At 30.2% G+C, this 24,189-nt stretch overlaps 1 protein-coding gene across 2 annotated transcripts; it reads right to left on the bottom strand.

Annotated features, from left to right (window-relative positions):
- Positions 1–455: 455 nt before the first annotated feature.
- On the bottom strand, positions 456–23,890 carry LOC105252843 (large neutral amino acids transporter small subunit 1). 2 transcript variants are annotated; one of them, XM_011260443.3, is made up of 12 exons: positions 23,523–23,889; positions 14,139–14,386; positions 13,585–13,831; positions 7,050–7,175; positions 5,219–5,357; positions 4,986–5,109; positions 4,466–4,666; positions 3,809–3,883; positions 2,800–2,959; positions 2,631–2,723; positions 2,203–2,261; positions 1,211–1,235 (listed from the first exon to the last, which is right to left on the bottom strand). In XM_011260443.3, exons 2-12 carry the CDS (start codon positions 14,379–14,381, stop codon positions 1,233–1,235), a joined length of 1,470 nt encoding a protein of 489 aa, XP_011258745.2. In that variant the 5' UTR covers positions 14,382–14,386; positions 23,523–23,889; the 3' UTR covers positions 1,211–1,232. The 2 variants fall into 2 exon arrangements, with proteins under 2 accessions (XP_011258746.2, XP_011258745.2); XM_011260444.3 differs by lacking the exon at positions 2,203–2,261 and having other exon boundaries at positions 456–1,235; positions 23,523–23,890.
- Positions 23,891–24,189: the final 299 nt, after the last annotated feature.

Here is a 24,189-nt window from a genome sequence, read left to right on the forward strand (position 1 = left end):
CTTAATTAATTACAATGACGCTTTGATCGTTATCTCAACTTTCTGGCATGCGCTTTGATGAGAATTTCTACAATTCGGCTCTTCCGTTCGGTTCTAACATAGTTCATCGCACGGAGAGAGATATAATCGCGATGAGACTCGCGATCGCAATCGGTTTTTCTCTTCTATCTAAAACGGATATGTGTCTCGCGCGTAAACTATTTTAAAAGCATACACGCATCTTAAACGCGAATTTTTGAAGTAGAATGTACAACATTATATTCGAATCGCATATATAATTTACAGTGGGTCCTCTGCTCATTTTAATAATTGGTTTAATTTGAGAAAGATAGCTTGTGCAATGAACGTCGTATATACATATATGCGTATATACATATATTCCTTATTTAAAATTCATTTAAAAATAATTTTTAAATAGTTTTATAAAATAATTAATTTAATAATTTAAATAATTGATTTTTATCATTTTTACTAATAACATGACATTGATATCTAACGCGAAGGATCAATTATGTTGTCACATATTTCAAAAGTATCTGAATAATCAATTTTTTCATTTTTCTCCTTTATAATTATCTTATTTCGTTACTCGAATAATTGAATGTTATCTGTTGCTTATAAAAGTAATATTTATGTCACTCTATATCGTAATTATCTCTCCCATATCAACAATACAATTTAATGATGATATTAAGATTATTTAATTAACTTATCTTTATATAAAAGCTCGAAATTCCTCTCATTGCAAGCTCTCAAGCAAAAATATTTAATTTAAAAGCGTGCAATGTCGTATTATCGCGTATATCTCTTCACCGTGGAACGAGAGACAACAGCCTTATTTCAAAACTTTGTAATCGAGCAGGCGGATCCTGATGGGAATCCGCCAACGATGAGATCCAGATTTAAACGAGCTGCGCTTCTTTTCTTGCGCGTGAGATTTTGACATTTTCCTATCCTTTCGGCGCCCTGACACAATATGGCTGTCTCTTGTTGCCTAAGACGCCGTTCTTTTATCCTTAAAGAGTCAAGAGAAAAATATAATCGATCTGTTGAACCGATATCGTCACCGATTGCGGTTCAAAGATCGACGAAAATCCTCGCCGAGTTTTTGTTTCAAAGAGAGCTCGTCATCATCCTTCCGATCTCGATTCGGCTCGTCTTGACTGATTACACCTGAGCGGGTTTCGATTTGCCGACCACCAGCATTATCTTTTGCAGCCACTTCGTTATTATTACTGAAACAAGACGAGGATGATACATTACAAACATCCGACGGTGATCCAAAGTCTTCGGATGCAAATGCGATTTTAACAAAGGAATTAGTTAATCGGTAGTGCGATCTGTTGTTAGTTTGCTCGATATTTAAATTGTTAAAACTTTGAGAGAGATTTGATTTAGTATACATGTTGGTGTGTTTGTGATGTTGTGTGTGTGAGATGTGTGAAATAAAATCTCAACAATGTCCTAATCAACTCAGACGAAAGTGATGACGTTTACATAATTGACTATAAAACGGCGTTTCTCTCAAATAAAACTGATGCCGTTTTCATGTTGATTCGTGAAAATATTTTGAAAAGCAATATCTTTCTCTGATTCGAGAGAAACATAAATGTTAAGAATGATTTGATTGAGTTTATAGAAGCATTTCCGACAAAAACAAAAAAAATATTTTTAAGAATTCGATAGTATTTGAAAAATATTAACTTTGACAAAAAAATTTTATTTTATTATTTTTAAATTACTCAGAATTTATTTTTAAAAATTCAGGAAAATATTATATACATGAAATGTTATGTTTTAACCAACGAATTTTCCGATTGGATAAGAATGTTGCAATTGTGCAGCGATATCTTAAAAAATTAAGTCATATTCTAAACTGAAGAAAATGAAAAGCGGAATGAATAGATCGCAAGCAAATATATTTCTCGAAAAGTTTTTTTTTTAATATTTAAAGGAAAAGGGAAGAACGCAACGGTGGATATACAAATATTGTGCAATAAAATATAGATGCAATATAGATGCATAGAAAGAGAAAAAAATCATGATTAAGTCATGCATGATGTATTGAAAATGATTTAAAAAGACGAGAGAAAAAGCGTTTCTATTGGGTAAGATGAAAAGCACGAAGCAACGAAAATAGATGAGTGCTAAACATGCGTGACACATGATAAGAGTAAAATTATGTTACAGCGTGTTTTGAACCTTTGTCTTTTGTGGCCCCACGACTATCATTAGCTTCTGCAAAGTTTTGGTGATGATCCCTGCGGGAATAAATTAATTAAACAGAAACGTAGGAAAAAATGAAAAATTGCAAAATCGCAAACTCGATGAAATATTGCTTAAATTCTACAAAGAAAATGTTCTTCTAAAATATTTAATCAACGAGAACAAGAGCGACATAATGACCAATACGATATTTTCCCTCCTTCTATTTTTTTCTAGTTTTATTCTTTTAACATCTCTCACAGAACTACAGCAAAGAAAATTATCTAATATTTATTATAGTTCCCAAAAACTGAAAATTTCTATTGAATATCACGTTATCTGTTATTACGTCCGACATATCAATTAATTCAATGTATTCCTACAAATGATATATCGTGCAATCATATTATGTTTATTGGACTCACCAACTACTCTTTGGAAGAATTTCGGTTTGTTCTTCCACGCGACGAATACGAAATAGACAGGTACTGAGGAAAGTATCATCAAACAACCGTATCCTGAAAGATAGAAAATTTTCGGGAGATGTTTCTTATGATACAATTACGAAACGATTCGTCGATGATGAAACTTTACCTGTTTCACGGGGACTGGCATACATCGGAACTATGGTAACGAAGAGGGTAGCTAAGATATAGAAGACCGGAAAGATGAGGTTCACCTTAATTGGCCTCTGCAAATTCGGCTGACTCCATCTGAGCCATGGAAGGCAAAGCACAGATACGCCTATACTCAACTATAAATCAAATAAATAATTATTTATTTAAATTGAAAATCTCAGAGACTGAAAAAATATAAATGGTTTAAACTATTAATTAAAAAAATGTCATGATTTCGTTGATAAAAAGATCAAACTTCTTGAAATATAACTAATTAAATATTCAATATATTTCGCAATTAAATATTTAAGAATGATAATGATAATAATAATTCTTTATAAGAATCAAATGTAACGTTTTTTTTAAATTAAAAAATTTATTACTCTAAATGTATTAAATTTATTAATCTAAATATATGTCTCGAGATTAAAGATAAAAGTTTATATTCAAAATAAAAATACATGCATAAGAAAATTATTAAAAAAAAGTACATTGCGCAACAATTGATATAGTAAGAGAATTGTTACGAAATATATCCATCTGCCAATTTGTATCGATCCGGCGTTATAAAGCAGTTATTTTTTAATAGAGAAGTTTGTATACACAATAAGATGCCATTTTGACGATGAGTCAAAGCCAATTACTCCGAGTGCTATGTTAACAGCAGCTAATTGGAAAATTATTATTAGTTCGATCAAGCTAATGTTTTGCAGCAAATAGATAAACAAACTCGTGATGATGATTATGCGACCGTAATGATGCACACTGGAAGACTTTCGTGACGAAATGTCATTAAATATTTTGCAACGAATGGGAAAGATCGACCTGCTGCTTCGCATTAACATTTATGAAGCAATAAAATTCAAACGTACAAATTCTATGATCAATAAGATAGCCATATTTTCGAAATTATTTGTTGAAATTTTATATGTGCACTATTTTCTAAAAGATAGAGCAGAATGTTCAACAAAATTTATTGTACTTACCCAAGTGGCGAAGCCGACGTAATTGATGAGAGCGGAAATGTTGGAAGAGCATAAATACAGCATAGAGAGTAGTGCCTAGAAAAGATTTCGAATGAGTTTTCAATTAATGCTGTTTGAGGTCTGTGCGATGTCTGTCGCTATCTTGAATTCTGATAGAATTGGTTTAACCATATAGCAACAGGTTCGAATCAATCTACTACTAGTTACATTGTTTTTTTATTTGTCAACTCTGGAAGCAATCATGTTGGTCAATACGAGAAGGTTTTCTTGTGATTTACACAGACACGAAAATTTTTGCGACATGAAATTTACGTTGTTTTATAATCTTAAGATATAAAGAAGAATCAAAAGATCTGATGTATTAATAAAAATTAATGACATAATTTTCAACAAGGATTAACACTTTTCTCACTAAGTTCCTTGAAAAGTGATTTTTCTTATCTACCAACACAAAAATTTCCATCATATTATGTAACATTGTTGTCTACATATTATTAAAAAAAATTATATTATTAATATGTTATCAACATAATACGATCGGCGTAATTACTATCCCGGTCTTCGATCGATTTATATCTTATAATTAGCAAGTTTAGCCATCTCAAAGGACGAAGAGGAAAGATGATATTTATGGATTAGAAAAAAAGCGATCTTTACCATGCACAGTACGGCAGGAGTGGGCGTCAGCCTGGAAATTTGGATCATCGTCAATATCTCCGGCATCTGACCTTCGCAAGCACCCGCATAAAAGAGTCGTGAGGACGTGAGTAAAATACCATTGACCGCACCGAACGTAGATAGAGCCACAAAAACTGGTATTATCCATGCCATTACACCGAACAATCTGTTTGCGTATGCCTGCGAATAACAAAGGCAGTTCAGAAATTTTGAATAAAAGAATTATTTGAAAAAAATTATATCGATCCATATAAAGTATATGATAATAATGTAAATAGAGCAAATAAATAATCAATATAAAAAAAGACAGAAATATTACTTCTTTAAAAAAAGAAAGAAATTATATATGATATAATGTGATGATTAAAATATATAATAGATGAATGAATTATTATAATTAAAAAGTAAAATCTAGTTTCCCACATGATATTTTATTTCTTTCGACGAAAGTTAAGAGATTCCGTCTCAAATTTAGAAAAGTATATTTGCGATTAATTACCACTGCCACAGCTTCGCTGCCGAGCACTTCGACGGGGCTCAGCGTCGTATAGAAGGCCATGTTCGTGAAGACGTAGACAACCGTAACCAGAGCACACGAAATGCCAATTGCCTTCGGTAGATTTCTAAATAGATACACGATTATATATTGATTTCGTAATAATTATTATATCTAGGTTATTGTTTAATTATAATTTGCTTTGCGTATTAATTTCCTGCGCGATATTCTCTCACCTAACGGGATCCTTTAATTCCTCAATTATGAAGTTCAAGTAGTTCCAGCCATTGTAAGCGAACAAGCCTGAATAAAAGCTAAGGGCTATAGATGTGACTTCCGTGTTTGTGTTCTCGAACGTGAAATACTGCGTGTGTCCTAAGAAAAGGAAATGCCTGAGAGGATATCGCCGATATAAATTATTGTTTCATTAATTAGGACGTAAAACGCGATAATTATAACTTTCAATATTTCTGTATTAATATTTTCAGTATCAATATATTTTTTGTAATATTTTTTCTTTACTATTTAATTTAATTTATTTTTACTTTGCATAAAAAAATACAAACGACTATAATATTCGATTATTATCAAGAATCTATTTTTGTCTTGATAAAATGTTTTACTAACATTTTATTTCTTTATTTTATTAATCTCTTTTATTAATCAACGTTTTTTTAGAAAGAGCTTTGAACGAAATATTTACTTCAAGACGAATGCACAATTTTACGCAAGATCGATGAAATGTTTCATCAGAATCGAGATGATTATCGTATACACACTGCGGTCAAGGAACCATTTGGTTCGCTGAATAGCCTAATTTAAGTTATTCCTTGCATGCACACTGACTATACGTCGCATCGCTTGCGTATTTAACCCACCTTTTTGATTGGGTAAATTGTCTCGTCCGGCACAATGTGCAATGCTGAAAAGACGTTTAACTTCCGGTTGGACGGTCGATTCTCTTCTTCTCCATTTTCACTCATATAAACGGACAACAAAGTTTTGTTTCTCGAGCGATTTGAGATATTGATTCATTTCAAACATAAATTGAAAGTATCTTTTTCGCAAGAGATTTAAAAAATTTCTTTGCAAAATTGATCAGAGAATATTCAATTTTTTAAATTCACATTTAATTTGTTTTATTTTCAAAATATTTTCAAAATATTTTTTTAAATTTTGGCTTTATTTTGAATTTTGACTTTATCTTAAATTATCTTAAACTTTTTTCTTTACGATTGATTTTTTTGCGATATTACTGCGACAATAGAAAGATTCGTTTCCTAGTTCTCTTTTATGTCTTTCGTAATTTTATCTTTCAATACAATCCAATGCTGTGACACGGCAAGTAGAAAGGAATGACAAAAAATACGGTTGATGTATTGAATAAAATCGAACGATCGATTGAATTCAGAGAGAAAGTCTTCTGATGCAAGATCGGTTCTTTTTACTTGAATGACGGTACATGAAAACTTTGGTGTCACGTTTTGTGAAATCGTTCGTGTTATACGGAATAAAAAAAGTTATGGTACAAAAAGAGATAGGGTGCAATCACGCGGTGCCGATGAATGTTGGTCGAGATTGTTGGAAGCCGCATAGAAGCTGCACGCGATCGTTCTCTTTTACATCGGTGTCATTAACCCTTAACCACGTCTAAGCAAGCTTATCCGTTTTGTATAATTAAATTGCCGCATGTACCACTTCGGAGATACCAGATTAACAAAAATATTATTTTCTCTCTTTGTAAGAATATTTTGTAATATGAAAATAGATATAACATTCTATTCTAAATTATAGCTTTTGAAAGTGTAAAAAGTTTTATGTATTATATTATTTTTAATTTTTATTTCGTGTATTATATATGTATATATATTTTTGTTGAAGAATATTTTTTTATATCCATATTTTTTCTTATTTTTTTATATTAATATTTAGATGTATAGTTTTTTTACATATTTTTTTCTTTCTGCACTTCTCTATTTTTTCGAATTTGTATACTCGGTTAAACCTAGCGAAATTTTCTTTTGTTTGTCGATATGACAATTTAAGATATTCGACAGTAAAACTTACCAGTGCAAAGCTGATAGGCTCCCGTGAAGATTATAATAAAAAGCGCGAACAGTTTTGCATATGTGAAAATATCCTGCACTCTCGTCGCCCATTTGACGTCCCAGCAATTTATGAAAGCGAGAATACCTGCAACATCAATGTGAATAACGTTGTTAATAATCATGCAATTAGAATGTATATATAAATTTTTTTTTATAAAAATCTGGCAGATTTGCGATTGTTTTTGTAATTGATAAAAAAGATAAATTCAAATTATTTTTATAAAAATTTAAAAGATTTGTGATTTCTTGTAATTGATGAAAACAAATTAATTTAAATTATTTTTTTAACTTGGTAATATATTACATCAACTACAGTTGTAATATTTTTATCCATTACGATTCGCATGAATGATATCAAGTCATTCTAATTAATTAATGCACAGTCGCACGTGCCACTTGGTCCCACCTGTGATCCCATGTGTGTTGTTTTACTTTGAAATGTGTCTCGACATTCTACCATAATTTTATGATAATTAAAGTCCGTTATAGTCTTCTAACATGCCGACTTCAATGGAACCGGTTGCATGCGCGATTTCAGACTAACTGGCACCAATTCAATAATCTAGTCATTAGGACAAAAAGGGTAGAAACACGTCGTTTTATCGATTTCTTGGAGAAAAATGTTTCCGTAATTTACGAGGAAAATTTATGATTTGCGATAGTTGATAATTTTGATTCCATTGAGGATTTTACAAAAATGAAAATTGTCACGATAATGTTTTTTTAATAAATCTTAACAACTTTAATATATGTGTAACTTTACATCAATAGTAAAATAGAAAAAAATGTAATTTGCTTTACAGTCATGTGAAGCCATAGTATTTTAACAGGATAATTGTTGGAGGCACACCTACAATGTGCAGTGTTCTATGTACGTTTTCATTGATCGTTATTTTCTATTAGCATGATAATGACAGCAAAACATTAAGTGAAAAATAAATAACTCTCATTCCAAAAAGAAAATCGATCAGGATGATTACAACGGAATTAATAAAATTGCGTTAGAAAAAATATAATAATCCAATATAATATTTTAGAAATTTTTGATATTAATATTATATTTTTACAGAAGCTCTTTAATAAGATAAATTGGATGTTTTATTTCCTGTCATTACGTTTTCTTTCAGTATTTGTTTAGATATTGACATTAGATAAAAATTTTTTGTAATAGAAAAAAATTCTGATTGATCTTTGACGCCATGGCGTAACTAAAGAACGTCCTTGGTAGTAACGAAAAGAAAGAAAAAATCGAGATAGATAGAAGTAGAAAGAGATAGAAAGAGAAGTAGAGAGACTGATGCAACATCTTACAGAAATATCGCGAGACTTTCCGAGACTCCATGCCCTTTCCCCTTTGCGTGCCTTCCTCAGGGGTCTCTCCTTCTCCTTTTCTTTCTCTTTTCGTTCACTCGTTTTATCCTTCCTTTTCGCGTCATTTCCCCCCTACCGGCGAATTATGCTGTTGTGGCCAATTGTCACGTTATTAAATTACATTTGTTCACAATGAGGCGTGATTGCCATCGGGCTTTTGACTAGCGGGACTTCACGCGCGTCTCGCATCGACATTTTCAGTCGGTCTCTGTCGATCGTCACTTTCCACTCGTTCATGTGTCGCATGACCATCCATGTGATCACGTATCGGATAATGTATACATCTCATATGTACATAACTGAGTTCTTTTCAAATAAAGTATAAAAGCCGTTTAAGCAGTTTCTCTTAAGATTGAAACATTTTTAATACAGATTTAAATCAATATTAATTAAAAAATAACGATTATATAAAAGCTCCAGAAAGCTTCATAATCTGTGTAATCTGTGGTTTATTGATCATAATAACTAAAATAATAATTAGTTCACGAAATGCAACGCCGATCGCATTGTATCCGGTACGAAAAAATGAGGATTCGCTCGTAAGCGCCTTGGTCGTTGATCTCTATCACTTGTAGAATAGAAATGAAACGGATCGCTATTGATTCATATAATAAAAACAAAATTAAATCGAATACATCTTGCATAAATATGCATGGCAGAATTTTACAATTTGCATTTTATATTTCTGTAAATATTTTAATCGCCAGTTTAATTAATGAGCCGCGCGAAACAAATTGAATAATTGGAATTAATGAAACATTTTTCGCAATTCTATTAAAAATTTATTTTTTTCTATTAAAAATTTTTCTTTTTAAAAATTTACTTTAAAATTTTATCATCAATATTAAATGATTACGATAATGATAAGTGAATCGGAAGAAAAATTTCTTTTTATTTGAAACATTTATCTTGAAATTTAGTTTTTGATATGATACTGATTAAACGATTAAAATAATATATCAATCGAGAAATTTCTTTTAAAAAATAATAAATTATTTTGAAAAAATAGGAATCGCTATTATTAATTTATAATTTTCTTTATGACCCGATAAATCCTGGTTAATATTGCAAACGCGATACTCACTTATTCGCAAATGACATTCTCATCGATCGAATGCGTTCGCGCTTCATTTTCCTTCACAGCAAAACCTATTCCCGGTTTCTCGAACGATTTATCGGAAAGAGTAAATGGAACTCTATATACGGCGAAATCTTATTTCAAATGACAGATGAGTTTTATGAAATGTCACCGACGACTATTCGCCGCTTTGCGTCTCGCAGTATTTTTCTCGCGTCGAATTAAAAATAAATGCAATCTGTTTCTTGTTGGGTAGGAAAACTAGTTTCTTGTAGGATAGGAGAAGTATTCGTTCACAATTAATTTTGATTATTATTGATTTTTTTGCATTACGGTCTACTTTGAAACTATATTGTGCTTATATCTTAACATGAATAATATTAAATTCTTGAAACGCGTGCATAAATATCTTATGCTAATTAATGTTATCGTAAATTGATTTTCATAGTTCAACAAACGGACTATATTTTTACGCACTATGCCTACGCTGTGACAACAATATTTAATTCGAAAACTGATATGAATTATTAAATTAATTAATATTTAATTTTTATAATTTTTTTACATTCGAAATATTATTTTTGCCACACATTTTACGGGAAAAGAATGAAATCATATCTTTTGCGTAAATATTTAAGGGGACGGTACTTCATCAATAGTCTTGAGAAAAAAGGGTGAAATGTGGTTGCATTTACGTAAAACGATCCGTTGCACGCAGAAGTGATATCGAAGCAAAAAAATATACAGTTAAACCGCAAGAAGGCGATATGCCTGTTTACGGTTACATCCTTGTCTGCAGTTGGGTTTGCCAAAAATAAACTTTCTTTCATGTGCAACACGCAATGCGTATCTATCCTATATAAAGCAATCGTATCTGATAATTAATTAAAAAAGTTCATTGATCAATATTATTAGTAATTGTTATTATTATTTATTGATATTTTCATATATTAATGTGTGTATCAATATATATTAAAAAAATTTTTATCCTAATACATTAAATAATTACATATTTGCTGTATTTCTCTCTTATATTATTTTCTTCTCTCTTTTTCTGTTCTTGATAACATTTATATATATTGAGGACACTTTATATGTGTACATAACTCTATCAAAGTGCGCATTTTATCAAGCTCGGCTAAAACGCGACAAATACATTGAATGTTACATTGCGGAAAGCACGTGAAAAATTGCATGCGCCCTCGAATTTCCACGAGAATACGCCCTATCCCGTGACAAGATTGCTAGTTATTTATTTCTATCGATGACCATGAACGAATTTTTTCGTCATTAACATAGGCATTCAATCGCACAGCGATTTCTTCAACTTCATAGATCGATGGAAATTGAAAATCACGATGCAGGTATAATCGTCCATAATTTTCTTCTTGTATTGATGGAAAGGAAATGTAAAACATTATTATAGTGGCACATCGATAAAAAGCATCGATGAAATACTCGAAATACTCGAGCTATCAAAACATTAAATAAAAAAATATATCAATTTAAAGATGTTTTTCATTCTTTTAAATTCTTGACGTTGACGTGATGTTTGCTTTTCATTATTTGCTAAAAAAATCTACATCGTGTAAATATATTAGATAAAAAAATATGTGCTTCTCCTATAAAATTATTAATTCCGTTGCTTAAAAATCATGAAAATTTCTACATCCTAAATCAATAAGTATTTTTAATTTAATATAATTTTATTTCTCTATTTCTCTAGTTTTATATTCCCTTTTTCATTATTATATTTTTAAAAAGGAGATTATTTCTCACAAAGACTTTTTTTTAACCATCTTATTAGTAACTTATTAGGCTAATAATTACGAGCTATGTCTTGTTTGCCAAGAGAAAAGAATAGCTGAATCCTCTTAGAAGATTGGCACAGAGGAAACAAAACGTTAAAATATGGCATAGGAAAGCTGGCTGTTAGATTATTGTCGATCTACTCTGGGAATTCCATATATAGTCAGACAAGTGCAGTAGCAGCGCAAGCAAAGAGAATATTTCTGATAAGAAATGATTTTTCTTTCCGCATGAGAAAGAACGCTTTTCTTGCAACAAGACGCTCAATTTCTTACAAAATCTTTTGCCAGAGACAAATCGAAGGACTGCAGGGTCTATAATTATTTTTATTTTTAACATGACTTTTTTATATATTTAATAAAAGAGAGAAAGAACACTCGTTGTGATTACGTTGTGATTACGTTAAAATATTTATCGTATCATATTATCACCTCAGAAAAATATCAAGACGAAAGTCATTGGAAATGATATTCTACAAGACACGATTACTGTGAGAAAGACGAATTTTCTGCGTACGGGTCACATTGTCGGCCCGTTTGAAATCGTTAGTATATGATGGTAGGCGAGCCAATGAAGTTCAATTCTCTCGGTCTTGGTATTGTATCACGATTATTCGTTATAGAGGATCGTGATAGTCCTGTTTGATTGCAATTGCGTACAATAAATGTCTCGGCGGATATAAGCTTAATTGCTGTTACATTGTGTTTCTTTACATGCGGACCATGAAATCCTTGTATAATCGTGTGATTAACAAAGCATCTCGATTAATACTCATTAATCTCAGAGAAAGTTTATATATATACAGGGTGTCGCAGACCACCCATATCAGCCGAATATCTCAAAAACTGAGAGAGCGCGGCAGACAAAAATATTTCAGACAAAAGTTGTATGGCTTGAAGGGGAACATAAGATGGTGCCATTAGTTTGATCTTGAAGAGTCACCTGAAGGTCACGTAAATGTAACCTCCAACTTTTTAAATAGGATACCCTATATACTTTTATATATATTCTTGTAGCTTGCCTCAAGAGCTTTCCAAAACACTATAATAAAGTATTTTTTCATTGAATACTTTCCATATTATGAGGCTTGAAACAATTTTTTAATTTTACATAAACCATAAAATATCTAGTAAAATATTCATTTTTTTATTATCTTACCTTAATACTTTTAACTTTTTATACAAAATAATGAGAGGAATCAATTGGTGTAAAGAAAACACAAAGTTGCTTTAAGAAAAAATATGTAATTGCAAAATATATATTTTTTTTCGAAACAATTATGTGTTTTCTTTACACCAATTGATTCCTCTCATTATTTTGTATATAAAAGTATTAAGGTAAAATAATCGAAAAATGAATATTTTACTAGATATTTTATGGTTTATGTAAAATTAAAATGTTATTTTAAGCCTCATAACTCGAAAAGTACTTAATGAAAAAATATTTTATTATAGTGTTTTGGAAAGCTTTGAGGCAAACTACAAAAATATGCAAAAGTATATAGGGTATTCTATTTAAAAAGTTGGAGGTGATCTTTACGTGATCTTCAGGTGATTCTTCAAGATCAAACTAATGGCACCATCTTATGTCCCCCTACAAGCCATACAACTTTTGTCTGAAATATTTTTATCTGCCGCGTTCAGTTTTTGAGATATTCGGCTGATACGGGTGGTCTGCGACACCCTGTATATACATATATCATACTTGATTTATGTAATTAATAAATGCTAACAAGTAATATAATGTATAAATGTTTCTCCATTTTTAGATGTGAAAGAAGATAACTAATTTAATTTTATATTAAATAATTATGCATAATTTTTAATTTAATAAATATTTACTATTAATTATATATATATAATTAATTATATATATAATTTTATATATATAATTATATATATATAATTAATAATTAAATAAAATATATAAATATATATATATATATATATATATATATGTTAAATTAATTGTTAAATATTTGTTAAATTAAAAATTATGAAAATATATATATATATTTTTTTTTTTTTTAATAAAGTATAGATTAAAATTTTTAATTCCCTTTCTTTATATGCGAAATTAAAGAAATATAATTCTCTTATATTTTATTTTTTATATGTCTTATACTACGCAGCAATTAATAGTTTCAGAATTTTTGAATGTACTGTTTTAAGTCGTTTGTTCGATTCATCGAGCTATGAAGCTTCAATCGAGATACGATTTTTCGTCATCTACTTACATATGCAGCAAGCGGCCAGCATTCTTACAGAATCATCTGGTGGCGTGCAATCCGGGAAGAGCGGTTTGAGGACGTAGACACTGAAAGTCAAGGCCACGATGGCCTGGCTGCAAGGACGTACTATCATACACTCAACCCATAGTCTAACAAACGCCAGGAAAGGCCCAAAAGTCTCCATGATGTACGCATAATCCGCTCCTGATTTCCTTATCATACAGCCAAGCTCGGCGTAGCAGTAAGCTCCTATCTATTGAAAAATATAAGAGAGAAAAGGATAAGAAATTAATATTAGGTATACCGATAAAGAAGATAAATAAGATATTTGTGCTTCTGTGTAAAATCCCATTGCATTTATTTATTCGTGCTTTCGATATAAATTATAGTTTTTGCATTTAAAAAATACAATTGCTTTCCGTTGCAATTTTTGATTATATCATATCTAATATAGTGAAATAAATTAATTTCTTATAAATAAATTTTTTATAACTTTAATCAAGAAAATCGGTCAGAAATCTATCTTTTGATCAAATAATAAGGAAAAAAATTAAAAATACCATGGAGTAAATTCCAGATGCCCCCCATACGAGAAGACTCGCGTTCACACTTCCGGTGTATTTGAGCACGCCCGTAGGACTGACAAAAATGCCGGAACCGATGATAGAACCGACAATGACGGTGACGCCGTTGAGAAGCGACATTTTTGCTTCCAGTTTGATCTCGTCATTGTCCTTTTCGCTGCTGGGAATCGGGTCGTAAGGACCTTTCTCACCATCTTTGATGCTTCCTGACTTTGACATTCTTTCTGAAATACAAAAGATAATTACTAAAATAAAAATTCATTAATAAAATAACTTCTTTACTATTAATTTATCAAATATTTTTTTTTCTTTTGTATTAATTTATTTTAAAATTTCTGCAAAAAAAATATTAGTTTTTATAATAAAATTGATGTTTTCTGTAAACAAAACGGACGCTAATAACTTCTCATCTCATTGCCATGTTGAATTAAAGATATAATAACGAACATATAATGTTTATTAAATCTTTATTATATTGTCATTAACCACTTCACTAGTAACGGCCCATATATGGCCAAAAAAAAGTGCCACAACTGGTAATGACCCATATATGTTCACTATAAATAACTTTGCCAATTTTCAACGGATTTGTATGATCGGGTCGCTGATGACAAATTTGGGATCGAAATTTTAAAATTCACAATGGCAGATTTAATATGGTGAATTAATTTTGTTATTCTATTATTATATTTCTTATTCCATTAGAGAAGATTCAAATTCGATATGTTCAAGTTAGAATATCTTGAACTAATCCATTATCTGCGACCAAAAAACGTACTGAGTGTGATATATTTCCATAATTGAATATCAAAGTTAATCACTAGAAACCGCCATATTGGATCTGCCAGTTTATATTTTGCAATTTTGTCTATAGATTCATCATAAGAGATTCGAAAAAGGCGAATATATCGAATTTGATCTTCTCCATAATGAAATAAAATTAGTTCGCCATATTGGATTTGCCATTTTGAATTTTGAAATTTCGATCTTGATTCGTCATTAGCGACGCAAAAACCCTTTATAGAAAAACTTTCATGTAAAATACGAATTTATTTGCTGTCACCAATTTTGGCACAAAATGTTAATTTCGGATGTATCAGTGAACTGTTAATTCGAATGATATAATAAGGAACATATAATGTTTGTTAAATCTTTATTATATTATCATTAATTCGAAAATCCATTATTACAAGATATTCGTGTTAATTTTTCTATATTGGTTATTTATATTTTTTTATATATCAGTCATTTTGATAAGATAATAAAATGTATTTAATGAATTTAAGGAAATTTCCGCTCTTTTACTATAAAAAAATAAAGGAAAGTGATAATATTTATATTGAGAGACCATATATACATATATTTTTTTTGTTATTAACTCGCAACTATTATATTATTATTACATATATATTTACGAGTGAACATATATGATAAAGATAAGATTATAAAAGGACTTGTATAATAGATTTTATTACATTTTCGTGAGCGTCGTTTCATCGCCATACAATTATTTTCCTGCGGTGGCGAAACATTTATCGAGTTGATGGACTCATGTACATGTATGTGATATATATATGGACGATTTGAAAACCGCTATAGTGAAATAATCGCAATATATCGCAGTATATTTATACTTGCGTAAATATGCCGATGTATCTTATCGACTCAATTTTTTCGATATAATGCAGTAAAATGATCATGCAAGAAAACGATTTATATGCACGAAATATGTGCATCTATGTGATTGATTCGTGTGGTTTTGTTATTGAAATTCACCAAGAATAGTAAATTGATGATCATATTGAAGCAGTTACATCTAGTCACGCAATAGTCAGTATAAATTTTTATAGAATTCTTCCTTTTTCTTAAATATTTTTTGTATGCTTTATGTATTTACATACATGTATTTGCTTTATGATCTTACCATAAAGCAAATATTATTACAGCAAATATTTTTAAGAGAAAGTTATTTTTTCAAAAGAATGTATTTTTAATGTAATATATTTCATGAACTCATTCACTCTCTTATTTTAATCAATTATTTCGTGTATGCAAAGCTTCGACAATAATTATATTGTTAATTAAGTATTATTAGAAATTATACGAGTACTTTATAAAGTCCATTTAGTTTATTTAAAATAAGATTTAATTTCTTTTTTTACTGTTAAAATTTAATTCGTTACGATTGTTTAATTTTTATTTTAATATCAAATAATTTTTACATAATTGATTCTCAACAAATTTTAATGTTAATAAATAAAAATTAAGATTCTGCTTCAATAAAAAAAATTTAAAAATTTTGAAATAAAATTTAAATAAAAAGATTTGTCGATATAATTTGTATCTAAAACATCATATTTGAAAATCAACAGGTTTTACAAGATGATTTTCGTAAAATCAAGAGAATGCGATAGAGATTTACGATATTAGTGCGGCCATAAAGCACAGAAAAAATCTTTGTCTTTATTCTCTATATCTTCGCATTCCTTCTCATCAGTTCTAAATAATACGAGAAAAGCGAAACGAATGTATAAATTGTGATTTTGCGTTTAACCGGCAGTCTCTCCCGAGGAATTCTTTATTCTTGTCTTGAATAATGCATTCAACAATCGTGTAAAGTGAACGCCTTATCGTAGCTAACGGCATTGATTTATCTCGGAGAAAAAGCTCTTTCCTTGCGGGGGTGTACATCGAGGAGGATAAGTATTCTTGCGTGGGAAGAACGCTTTTACTCCTCATTTTTCAGAAAACTGGCGATTCTTCTAGCGCGCATCAGATGTTTTTCATTTGCCGGCAACAGGTTTGCTCTGCGATAGAATTCACTAGATTTTCCCACCGATTAGAGGAGAGCGATTAATCCGTTAATTAAAATGCATTTAGTCTTTCGCACGTCATTAAATGATCGTAAAAAAGTGTGCAATCTGCGAAAATAGCAATATGTATGAAATAACGCGATGAAGGAGATATATAAAGAAGAAATGGAGAGCTGTGAAAAAAATTCTTTGTATAATAAGACATCATTACGTGTCAAAATATTTATTATTATTTCGTTGTATTAATTATAGATCATTATCATCTTGTGCGCAAAAATTATAATCATGATTATAATTTTCTTGATAATGTTTCTTGTTATTACATAACAAAATTATTTTTATTACGATTCATTCATCGATCATTCTTACTTACAAATCTTGCGTAACTCTGTATCACTACAAAAATAGAAATTGACCGTATCGCACTTCCTTATGGATGCAACTTTATTATTTATTTACACATATGCCCCGTCTCATTCGATCAGTCAATCAATGTTACGACGCCGAGTTGCAGTTGTGAGACTAACGAGAAAGGTGAGTTTGGAAGATTGAATTAATTCGGATTCTACGTCACGCTATCACGGCCTTTATCGAGGACGTGATCCCGACCAATCATACGACTTGACACACCTTACAATCACCTGGTACATTTCGAGACGGTGACCGATCTGTTCTCGATGTCAGCTCATGCTTTTTAATTGCCTCTTATTAGTAATAAAATGCTGAGAAAATCAATATCATATTTATCTTTATGTTTGATTTAGTGATCATTTATCGTGTCAGTCTATGATGATATCATTTCCACACCTTAATTTCCAATGTTTATCAATCTCTTCTTGTCTCTGCTCCAACTGTGTTTATTAAATATTATATTTATCCAGATAAAACTTGATCAGTTTTAAATATAAGTTATATTCTTAAACCTGGTTTAAAGGTTTATAATTTGCAACAAAAACTTATTTATACTTTTATGTGTCATGCAATACAGAAAAGGAAGTAAAATATATATAAATATATATATAGACATATCAGGACACGTGCATACGTTAGATCATGAATATAAAGTGATATTAGAATCCTAATAAATATTGAAAAGATTTAAGAAAAACATTCAGTGTGATTTCTTGTAATATTTACTTTATGTGAGGTAAGATAAGATAGCTTAATTTCATTAATAATTAATCAATAGTTATCTTAACAATTATTTGTTTTTAATTTTCTGACTTTACATAAAGTAAATATCACAAAAAATCACGCTTAATGTTTTTCTTAAATTTTTTCGTCAATATTCACAGGATTCTAAATATAATTTTATGTTCATGGCCTAACGTATGCACATGTCCTGATACGTATTTTTATATATTTTAGTCTATTCTAGATATATTTTGTATTCCAGAAATTATATTTATTGTTAACACTTATCAATTAACAATTAAGATAGACATACTCACAGATATTTTATAGATTTCATTGGATATTGTTTCACGAAAGAAATAATAAACTATACGAACCAAAAACTATACGAACTCTAGCAGCTGCGAAAAATGCGTTGTGCAAATTTACACACGGAAATATAGTGACAGAAAATAAGCTTAAATTGCTAAAACATATAAAATAACGGGTTTGCGAAAAAGATTACGAAACTTCTTTTTCCGTAAATGCCCATTTGTACGCGAGCTAAGAATATGTATTTCAGTTTTTATTTCCAGGAATCTTTTTTTTAAAATAAAACCATGTACGCAAATACATCAATTAGCATGTTATATAAACAAATCGTAATATATTATCTCGATATACGCGATACATTCATTCTAGTTATAAATTGTGTGTTTAAGCAAATTATTAACTTTCTCAATATATATTCAATATATCAAATTTTCTCTCTTTTTACTAAAAATAAGATTATAAAAAATTAATAAGCGAAATAATGTGAGAGATAATCGAGAAAGAACTGAAGATTCATTAATAAATTTATAAGAATCACACACATATTTTTTGATTGTAATGTAAATAAGTATGTCACAAAATTATGTATACACGACTAGATAAATATTCAACTGCCCTTAAAATAAAAGTGAATCAATTAGTTTATAAAACAATCAATTAATAAAAGGAAGGGCTAATTAGAGCTTTCTTGATACAATATTATTTTCAGAATTGATAAATTTAAACTTGATAATACTTGTTAATTTTAAAGTAAATATATTTGCATCCTAATCCTATTTAAAGTAAATATATTTGCAATCCTAATATATTAATAATGAGAATTAAGCCGGCAACACAATTCATTCTCATCTCCGAGGTCAGCACGTGGCTTTAATCACATCGTATGTTTCGTCTCACCCGCGATATGTATCTAGTATCAAGTATCATATCGAGTGTCAATTACAGTGCAAATAAACTTGCATGCATGAACACATTTTGCATGTTCCATTTTTGCTCAGAAAATCTTCTTAGGATAATGGAAACGTGAAACATGAACATGAAAAGTAAATTATGAAGAAAAATATAATGCAATTATGATGCACGACAAAAAATATAAGACATTTAAAGTGATTTTTGTCTAATCTTTTTGATATGTTTCGCTAAAAATAAAATCACCTCCTATACTTATGTAATAAAATAATTTTTTCCTGCGAATAATTTTTTATCAACATCTATAGAAGAGAAGATTTTCGCTTATATAAATACCGACTGCGCAATTTTGTTTTGTATACGATAATTCTATTGCGATAGTTCTACCCATGATTCCATGCATCATAGAACCCCTTAGTCTGAATCCCCCTTAATCTTTTACGTTAACATTCGTACCGCTTCAGCTGTTCAAACGCACACGCGAGACATATCAAAGTCGCGTATATATACACAATCTGCCGACAATTCCCGCTCCGTTTCTCGTTCGTGTGTATGTGTGGGTTCACAAACAAACGGGATTCACGAACAAACGTTCGAAAAGGTTCTTTTGTCCAAGTCTTAGAGGCATCATTTTAGGACCCTTCCTTCAATACCGGTTCCTAATGTGCCTGTTGGCTTGAACCAGACAACGTTCTGCAAAAACCATCGTCTTACCTCGCACATACTTTTCAGTTATTGAATGCTATAGCTTGTTATTTTCTTTTAATAATCTAATTTATTAAAATTAAAAAAATTGTAAAATGCAATGTAGTATTATCTAGTCGTTATATCTTTTTATATATTTTTTTAATTTTATTAATTTATTTTATTAATATTAATTATTATTAATTTATCATAATTTTTAATATTCTGTGTGTTTTTTATTGTATTTTTAGTAGATTGTTTTTTTCGCGCATTTTATATTTAAAAATTTTAGATTGCATTGTAGGAAAGGAAATATAAAGTCTCCCGCGAACAAAAATATAAAAAATCATGCGGTTTCATCAGATCAAAATATTTCGATTGCAATTTTGACACGTGCTGACTAAGCTCACGATGAGGTATTATGGTGCCCATGAAAGTCGCGCAAATGTTGCATCATTGCTTTATATCGATCCTAAACTTCCGTGTCTGGTTGCGCGTGGCTCTAAAATGAACTGTAGTTAACGGCACCTGCCACAAGAGTAAAGACACCTATGTCATCGATTTGTCTCCCATAAAAGACAATGATATAACGATATCGTAACTTAAGAATGATGAATCACCTCGTTCCCTATTAATTTATCTCTGATATTATTTTCATGTAAAGAGTCTAAAAAAGTTTATATACAGAGTGTCTCAAAACTCATAATGAATCTTTCAAAGACAGATTCCTGGGATCATTTAGAGAAGATTTTTCGTCAGCGAAAATGTTGATGAAGGCCATCATTTTTTGCATGTTCCCGATTTTTGTCATCATATATCTTTGCAATTAAGCTTTAAATTAAAACTCAACTAAAGTAAACTCTATTTAAAATTAATCGAAGAATGTTTTGTTAATTATATTGTTAATTATGTTAATTAGTTTACGAAAAACCCCTTATTTCCAATCACTTATATTTCGAAAATTATTAGTGTCTCGACATTTTCGTTGAGAAAAAAACGTTTTTAAATTGGCCACAGAATTTGTCTTTAAAATATCTAGCGGTAGTTTCAGGACACCCTGTATGTGTGTCGATTCTTGCAACTCTCCTAGAAGTATATAAACTCATCTTAAAACAAAAAAATTAACCTCAATTTGGCTCTCATCAAATTATAGTCAATTTTTATTTTTACAGCTTTTGATTTTTGCATAAAATTTCTATTGAAACCAATTATAAGTGTTTTGCATTTTCGAGAGTATTATCAGGTCATCAAAAAAAACTTATTATTATTAGAAAGGGTTTCTAAATAAAATTTTAATATACTTAAAGCAATATATGTTGATGCTTTTATCGATTTTATAATTATTGGTGAAGAGAGAGATTGTTAAAAATATTTGTAGAGTGTGTTTTTAAAATTGCTGGATATTATGTAATTGTAACTAAAAAGTTAAAACAGGTTTCTCGCGTAAAACTAAAAATTGAATTATCTCGCTATTAATAAATGTTAATATCTATATATAATAAAAATCAATTTTTAATTTTTGCCATTATAATAGAAAAATATTGTATCAAATATAAATGGTTAAATCTATCTCTATATACAACTATTAAATATTATTGATATTTGTAATTATATAAATAAATGTTAAATATTCTCTTTCTCTATGAAAGAAATTCTGGACAATGTTTATATATCATAAAATCGTGATAAAGTTTTACAAAATTTAAAACAAGACGATGGTTGAATTTGTTAGAAAAAATTACGGGCATGAAATGCAAGAGAGCAAACAATTCTCTTTGTACGCGATTTGATAAGCGATATTAAACGCACGATAGACTTCCTGTTCGCTCTTGCTTCTCAAGTACCATCGAATCTCGCATACTCGAGTGCGCGATATTCGCGCGACATTTAAACGTAAGAGCCAGTTTACAGCAGCGGCCGCGAACGACGAGAAAATCAATAAGCCACGTGGGTCACCGACCGGGTTTCCGAACCCAATTTTCGCTTCTGCGATAATGCTGCAAGATAACTGCACCGAATCGTCCAAATAGAAGAGAATGCTCGTTATTTGATAAGGAATTCGTGATATCATGAATATATTGCGAAAATAATCGAATGTGAAAAAAACAAACAATAGATAAATTTTTTGTCAGTTACAAAGATTTGAATTTGCGAAATTCTGTTTAAAGAAAATCATTAAACGCTAATCATCGTTTTTATCATTGCTCTTTAACCGACTTCCAATTGACAAATTTTTTTCTTATTTTTAATAACAATGTGAATAATTTACTCTCTAAATATTTTTTAAATACTTTCTAAGAGATTTACAGTTTCGTAAATTTAAAATTTATTTCTCCGTCGTCTTCATATTTTAAATTAATAAATGTACCAAAAAATGTACCTCTGTTCTTAAAAACTTGTTTAATTTTAAAAACTTTTAAGATGAAAAGGTAATTCGAAGAATTTTTAAGTTCTTAAATTTAAGAACTTGTTAATATTTATAGAAAATATAATATTTATAAAAAAAGGAAATAATTAATAAAATTATCATCATCATTTTGCCAGAGACTTTAAAATAAAAAAAATGTAATTTTTAATTTAGTATTAATTACGTGTTATAATAAGCGCTATACATATTATCTTCCAAGTAGAAGATATAATAACGTAAATATTTGACGCTGCCACTGCGAAGTTCACTATTTATAATATACGATCGATATAACGTTGTTAACACGTGGTTTATCGAAACAAAAGTCGGCTTGCAAAAATATTAATGAAAGTTACTCACAATTTTCAAAAGTTTTCAAAAGTATTTCGTTTTATCAAATTTAAATATAAAAAAACCAAAAATTTAAATATAACAAAATTTATATATATTTTATATTTATATTTTATATTTTATTATCAAATTAACTAGATAACATCCTTTTAATTAGCATAAAATTGCTAGCTATTTAATTTCATTTTCAATACATATGATATATGTATGTATATAAGTATGTGTGTTGTGCTCTTGTTAACACACTTGATAAACAAGCTTTCAGAAGAAGACACTAAAAAAAATTGATGTATGCGACTTTTTATACTTTATATAACTGACTTAAATATATTATTGAAATAATTACAATAAATAATTTTTTTAATAAAGAATTTTTATTCGCAGTTTTTGTGTCTCGCACATACACATACACATTGTCTATGGTATCTATCACTTCGCCTGATTTGACAACAGAGTCGCCCCTTAATTCTCTCTATTTTAGCATGCATGAGCGAAACCCGCCCTTACAAAACGCGCCCTTCGAGGACGGCCATACTGCGAGCATGGAACTATCGAGTATTACGTCACATCTTTGTTTATATTCCACCAATTAAATATCGCGAATTTTGCGATCGTATCCGCGTATCTCATCCTGTAGTCCAACATTCTCTCTGATGGCGAGACATTCCGCGAGACTTTTCATTCAACATCGGGGTGCGAAGTATATGTGGTGTGATACAATTCTGCGTTTCTCGTAGTGTCACTTCTCACCTGTTTCACGGCTCCTCGTTGCAAGATCACCGAGATGTAGGTCGAAGAGAACTGGAAAGAGAGAAAAATTCGCGCCTTATGTCACTAGGCACTCGGAGGATCGATCTCAGACGCCGGCCATGGCGCGAATTCCTCTTCCGAAGTCGCTGTTTCCCTCTCTTTTTCCGCTCTTTGATTAAATTGTAGCACAACCGCCGAATATACTGCTTCTCGTTATTTTATCGTCGTTTTAACAGTGATCTCGCGCGAGAAATGAGCGCGAAACCGAACCGAGATGGAAGTGTGCACGGCACGCTGGTCGGGCTCTGAATGACCGCCGCTCTTCGTTTGCTCCGATCCGTAGCCCTGCGCTTACTCGCCGCGAATATATGTGTGCGTGCACGAGCGTGAGGGAAATCCAGACGGTGCCACCCCCGGACGACGTATCGAGCGGCCTATCGGCTGCCCCTGACGCGTCGTTCTCTTCCCCCGACTTTAGAAGTAACTAAGGAAAATAAATGAGGATAAATGTGAAAGTATAAATTGAATATTGTTAAATAAAAAAATTTTTAAGAGATATTTCATTAAGATAATCAAATTGTGAAAAAGGTTCATAATCGATCAGAAGGAAATGTAGATTATGATATTTTTTAAATAATCATATTTAACGTATTAAGCTTAATTGAAA

The sequence above is a fragment of the Camponotus floridanus genome, unplaced genomic scaffold (genome assembly GCF_003227725.1).
Source record: "Camponotus floridanus strain SB8 unplaced genomic scaffold, Cflo_v7.5 scaffold1, whole genome shotgun sequence".
Lineage (NCBI taxonomy): Eukaryota > Metazoa > Arthropoda > Insecta > Hymenoptera > Formicidae > Camponotus > Camponotus floridanus.